The following is a 6,692-nucleotide window of genomic DNA, read 5'->3' as shown; positions in this document are numbered from 1 at the left end:
CATAGGCTACTACAGTCAGCAGTGATGAATGCCAAGGAGAGATACTTAACTTTGTTTAAAGCCATATTTATTGTCTTTTCTAATCATAAGAAGCATGTGATCTAAGAAGATCATTTGAAGAATACAAAAACTTATAGCCAAATTACTTTATGAAAGCTCAAAGCAAATTTACATTACCCACAGCATGATTTAAAAAAAAAATCGTCTTTTAGAGCACTCTCTCAAACATTGGGAACTCTCTTAATTGTCGATTTAATAAGGCTTTGTGTTTTTAAATGTGTATCTTTGATTACTTGTGAACTTAAATGTTATTTAATAAATTTATTTTTTCTGTTGTGAATTTCTTATTTGGTCTTTTCTCAATTTTCTTATCAGTTGCATGAGCTATTTAAGACTTTTTACTAGATAATATTTAGAAGATAGTAAAGCAAACAATTTTCATCCTCAGAGATTTCTATTTCCATGTCATACCACAGCTCCCAGGTAGAGAGGTACACCTGGAGGATGTAGAAAAAGTGTTTATTTAATGGAATTTGGAGAGACTCTCCCCTCTGAAAAGAGAACGAATCCAAGAGGCTTGTGACCATAGCATAGGAAGATATGACAAACAGAATGGGAAGGTCTTTGCTTCTTGAACAAGGGATATGTAAAAAAGAAGGAACAGATGAGAAAAGAAGGGAGAGCATAATCCTAAAGGGTCTATCCTCACTCCACACCCTCAGTGATTCACTTTCCAGAAGAATGCTTCAGTTTTCAGAAATATACAGATAGGCAACACCTGGAGTTAAGCCAGAAATTTGCTCATGTTACAGGTATAAGAAGAGATTGCAAGCCCCTTATGTAACCTGCAAATCCTCTGATCCTCACAGGCTATTTTCCTTTCTGTGCTCTCTACCATCTCCATTTCCTATGATCATAGAGCTTTGGAGAGCCTGGGGTCCTCAGATTGACCTGACCTCTCAGGATCCTCTTGTCTTCACTGCCGAGTGGTTGGGCTATTGATTCCCAGGATGGGTGACTTCTGACTATGATTGAGTCCCCTTTAGCAATTTAAGCTTCACGTGCTGGCACCCTTCACTGGAGTCCTCGGTTCTGGCCACTTGCTGCTGGTTTCTACATCCCTGCCCACCGTGGTCACTTCACCTACATTCAAGCCCCACTCTGCCCTCTTAACAGACACACTGCCACCTCTGGGTCCCTGGCTTGACATACAGAGGCTGCTGGGACCAGGGGCACTTCCTGAGAGTCTATCTCAGCATCAAGTGACAGCTCTAGGCCATCACTCCAGTACCATGATGGATACCACAGTCTTCTAGAATATTGTCATTACTAGCCCACTATGAGTACATAGTGAGGCAAGCCACTCTCCAGACAGCCTACTCCATAACTCTTGGATGTTTTTAAAATCAGTTCCCCAAAATGCAAGCTCAAAAGAAATGAGAATAGGGTGGGAGATGGTCATCAATAACTCAAGTCTATTTTCCTTCTCTGCTTGCATCTTCTTCCTCATCCCCACAATGCCTTGAGCCAGAAGGGATGCACATATCCTTCCTGTGTAGAACATTTCCCTTCTACCCCGAAGACTTCAAGATTCATGGTTGAATATTTAGGTGAAGTGACAGTAACTGGAAATAGAAATTAACACAGAAAAAAATAACATCTGCATTATGTAATTAATGATAAAATCTATATCCATCATGTTCATAGCAAATATTCTCTTAAGATTGCCTTTTAATTTTGTTCATCAATGTTTTTATGAATACAAATGTTAGACTTTTATGATTATGATTTTTATGTAGTAAAATATAAAATGTTTTTATTATGGATTTTTTTAAACTAAATATTGTATGTTTCAGAAGTCTTTCTCAATTCAGAGCTCAGAAGAATGTTCATATAAATTATAAATAGTATTTAAAAATTTTATCTTTGATATTAACTTTTCAGTGTATCCAGAATTTATTTTGTTATATGCTAAAAATTAAACTTTATAATTTTCCAAATAATCATCTAATGTTCCCAATCATTTGATGAATAGCCCTCCCATTCACTAATAATAGTTGATATGTCCCCTTAACATAAAATTACTATGACCGACAGGGCTATTTTGTTTCATTGATCTGTTGATTTTTTTGGGAGGCAGTATTAGAGAGTTTTGACTTAAAAAAAATTGTATCTTTATGATATTAGTGGCTTATTTATTCTTTCAAATGAATCTTTAGTTAAAGTCTAAATAAATCTAGCTAAGATTTGCTTACAATTACATTAAGCCATACCATTAATTTGGCAGATACTTATTGATTTAAAAATAATTTTGCCATCAAGAAATATAGCATGCCTTTTTCTACATGTATTCCATAAGAATTTAATTTTTGTTTATATGTGTTTTATAGTTTTTTTGTTTTGTTTTGGTTTGCTTTGCTTTTGAGACAAATTCTTACTCTGTTGCTCAATCTGGGGAGCAGTGGTGAGATCACAGCTCACTGCAGCCTTGACCTCTCAGGCTCAAGTGATCCTTCCACCTCAGCCTCCCAAGTAACTTGGACTGCAGACACATGCCACCATGACCAACTATTTTTTGTAGTTTTTGTAGAGTCAGGGTTTTGCCAGTGTTTCCCAGGCTGGTGTTAAACTCCTGGGCCCGAGTGATCTGCCCGCCCCGGCCTCGCAAAGTGCTGGGATTACAGGCATGAGCCACTACAGCCAGTCCCTTAAAGTTCTTATAATAATTAAATTTTAAATAACTTATATTACCAAGATTTTATTATGACTTCTTAACTTTAGCTGAGTACAGCTGACATAAAGCTGTCACTATGTTTAAGCCATTCTTAATTGCTTTCTTTTTTGAACTCACATATTAACAGTTTTTGGTAAGTTCTACTTTAACGTCTAAGTGGACACTCATGTCACTTGCTCATAATTATTTTTCTCCTCTTGTTTAATAGGTAAATCCCTTATTTTTGATCCTTATTGTATTTTCATATAATTCAGAAGAATTTTAGAATAATGTTATAGATAAGGGTTAAGCCAGAATCGTTGCCTTATTCTTGTTTTTAATGGAAATATCTCTAACAATACATCCTTAGAATATGAGGAACTGATTTTTAAATGAAGTCAACAAAGCTAACAGAGACTTCCCAAATATCTCAAGACTTATATGTATACACATGCACACACACATGGTTTAACTTAGGAGTTTTAAATGCTTTATAAAGAAATTTGACATGAGACATGTAGAGAGACTGTGGATCCACTGAAAATGGATGAGCAAACTGAAGTGGAGTGTACTAGTTTCCTCTGGCTGCTGCAACAAATGACCACAAATTGAATGGCTTAAAATAGAAATGTTACATTTTTAGAAGCCAGGCGTACAAAATTAAGGAGAATCTAAGATAGTTCTTTGCCTCTTCTAGATTCTGGTGGCTATCAGTGTTTGTTAACTTGCAGCTGTATCACTCTAGTCTCTGCCTCCCTGGCCACACTGCCACCTCCTCTTCCATGTTATCTACCTTGCCTTTTCTAACAGGGACACTTGTAATGGCATTTAAGGCCCAACCAGAAAATCTTAGCTAATCCCCTCATCTCAAAATTCTTAACTGAATCACATCAGTTACCATTGTAAGATAATAGTCAATCTTTTGCCATATAAGGTAATATTTACAAGTTCTGAGGATAGGCTATGGACGTATCTCTTTGGGAACTACCTCTCCACCCACCACACAGGGAGAAGTGAGTTATTGGCAAAAACCTCATATGTCCTTTTCCTAGTGGCAGAAAAGAGTAGAACACCCATGTTTTAGACTGCTTAGGGCAGTCATAACAAAATACCACACGGTGGATGGGTCCAACAACAGACATTTATTTCTCACAGTTCTGGAGGTTAGAAGTCCAAGATTAAGATTCCAGAAAGTAAATTTCATCCTGAGCTCTCTTCTCGTAGCTTGTAGGTGGCAGCCTTCTCATTGTGTGCTCACAGGACCTCTTCATGTGTTCAACGAGAAAGACATCTCTCCCTTCTTTCTGCTTCTCATAAAGTCACCACTCCTTCGAATTAGGACCCTACTTATGACCTCTTTTAACCTAAATTACCACCCACAGGCCTTATCTCAAATTGTAGTCACTTTGAAAATTAGAGTTTCAAACATAAATTTTGGGGGGAAGTAATTCAGTCCATACCACCCCATATTTTTTGTAAGTCTACTGTGACCGCTCTTCAGTCAGTGTTGCTTTATTAAATAAAACAAAGCACCCATTTTCTTTAATAATGGGATACATTTGGTAATGTCATTTGAAGAATAATCCTGATACAACATAATAAAGAGATCAGTTTGCTTGATAATCGGAAGTCCGTCAATTTTATCAAGAGAAAGGAAAGGAGGAATATATATACTTTATACGGTTGATGGCCTAAAAAGTGTATTTAGAACTTGAGAAATTAAACATTCCACCAATATTCTGGGCTGTATATATCCCTTTTAAGGGAAAAGTCTACCCTGTCTTATGGGAAAACCCAAGGACCAAGGGCTGATTCTATTTAGAAGACTATTGAAGTGTTCATGAAATATTGACGTGTTCATGAACATATTATTTTTGCAAAAATCTGAAGTGTTATAGATCAGAACAAAATCTTTTATGTTCTACCTTGATTTTGGTTCTGACTTTCTTTTTTTTATTTTTAACAACTGGTAATCAATTTATTAAAATAGTTGACTTAAGCATCTGCAATGGTGACTTCCACCTCAACTCCTGGCTCAATACTGATGGAAGTAATCTGCTTAACAATCTCAGAAGGACTGTGCAAGTCAATGAGTCGCTTGTGGATTCTCATCTGGAAACGATCCCATGTCTTAGAACCTTCACCACAAGGAGTTTTTCTTGTACTGATTCTCAAAGTCTTGGTAGGCATTCGAACCGGTCCTTTCACTTTCAGATTCTTTTCCTTCGCGCCTCTGATCAAGTCAGCACACACCTTTTCCAGGGATTTAACGTTGCGGCTCGTTAGGGTGATTCGAATTCGGTGAATTGCCACCTCCGGTTCCACGAGTGTTTTTCCGGTATCCTTAAAAGCCATGGCTGCTGCGCGGCTTCCTGACAGACTTGTTCCTCGGCGAGAGCGAACAGCGGTGAGTCAGGAGCAGGAGCATGGGAACCAAAGATCCGCAAGTCCTACAACAGCGTCTTCCTCGAAAAGAAAGCAGTTCTGACTTTTTTTTTTTTTTTTTTTTTTTTTTTTTTTGAGATGGAGTCTGGCTCTGTCGCCCAGGCTGGAGTGCGGTGGCGCGATCTCCGCTCACTGCAAGCTCCGCCTCCCGGATTCACGCCATTCTCCTGCCTTAGCCTCCCGTGTAGCTGGGACTACAGGCGCCCGCCACCGCGCCCGGCTAATTTTTGTATTTTTAGTAGAGACGGGGTTTCACCGTGTTAGTCAGGATGGTCTCGATCTCCTGACCTCGTGATCCGCCCGTCTCGGCCTCCCAAAGTGCTGGGATTACAGGCGTGAGCCACCGCGCCCGGCCTGCAGTTCTGACTTTCTTAAAGGTACCTGCAGTATTTCATTTTCAAAATATGTGCTTTTCTCTGATTCATCTAGAAACTGAAGTTGATATACTTTTCTATTCATTGTGTACACTCGGCTAGCTCTGTGTATGAAATGAGCAACTTGTGTGTGTGGATGGATACATTTTATATTATAAATATATGATGCTAATATCTAGTGTAACATGCACAACAAACTTAAGAATTGTATCATTACCCTTGATATCAAAACTATAAATACATTCTCTTACATACTAACTTGGTTTAAAAATAACAAAAAAAACAAATTGTGATTGCCTTGAGTTGGCACCAAGCTCCTAAGGGCAAATAGTTATAAGAGCATTTAAATCACATAAGCAAGGAATTGAAAGCTTGTTAAACAAAGTCATTAAGGCAAATGCCCACTCACTGCAGACATAGTAAGCCCTATAATAACTCTGCTAAATGTTATCTCTAACTAAAGTTGCATTCATTGTGCTTAATTTACCTCAAATGCCTTTAAGAATAAACTCCTTTGCAGTGAGTTTCTGCAATGTGAAAGGTAAATAGTCCTTGGAGAGCATATTGCAAGTTGTTATAAGAGACACATATCATTTTAAACTAAACCTTCAGCATCTGTTTCAGCCTCTGATTACAAATGATGTAACTGACAATAATTCACACTTACTCCATAAAAAGGAAAGGTGGTGATTAGGGAGGATGTGCAATCTTTATTCAACGCAAAGTACATCTGCTGTGTTTTCTCTTGTACCTGGCTATCTGGAAGAAAATTCCACCCTCCTCCCCTTAAAAGGAAGGTGGTTCTTATGCCCTTTGCAGTGTTTAATTCAGCTCCCATGCTTTCCTTCTGTGTATACCAAACCTGATATTTGTTTTCACCCTAAAACCAACAAATACACTCTAAAGAGTTTGCAGTTGATTAATGTGATTTTAAAACTTAGCTTCTGCCATAACCCATGTATGGGCTATAAGAGATATTTAAACCTCCTGAGGAATGATACCAAAGCTATTCTAATATGCTACTGCTGGCACCATAGGCTTTTTTCCAAGTCATGTGTTTTTCATTTAGGTCAGTTTCAATCATAGCAGTGAGGTGCAACCTTTGTTCTCTAAATCTTGGAATCATCTGGGAAATTCAAGAAGAATACAAAGCACTGGGT

The 6,692-nt window shown here is 38.0% G+C and overlaps 1 protein-coding gene across 1 annotated transcript; it reads right to left on the bottom strand.

The window, feature by feature from the left end:
* Positions 1-4,660: 4,660 nt before the first annotated feature.
* Positions 4,661-5,186, bottom strand: LOC117085959 (40S ribosomal protein S20-like). The gene has a single exon (XM_033215347.1). The coding sequence runs from the start codon at positions 5,066-5,068 to the stop codon at positions 4,709-4,711; it is 360 nt and encodes a 119-aa protein (XP_033071238.1). The 5' UTR covers positions 5,069-5,186; the 3' UTR covers positions 4,661-4,708.
* Positions 5,187-6,692: the final 1,506 nt, after the last annotated feature.

Source organism: Trachypithecus francoisi, unplaced genomic scaffold, assembly GCF_009764315.1.
Source record: "Trachypithecus francoisi isolate TF-2019V2 unplaced genomic scaffold, Tfra_2.0 Lachesis_group1, whole genome shotgun sequence".
NCBI lineage: Eukaryota > Metazoa > Chordata > Mammalia > Primates > Cercopithecidae > Trachypithecus > Trachypithecus francoisi.
Note: the sequence above shows the minus strand (reverse complement) of the source record. Positions and strands in the feature narration are given on the sequence as shown.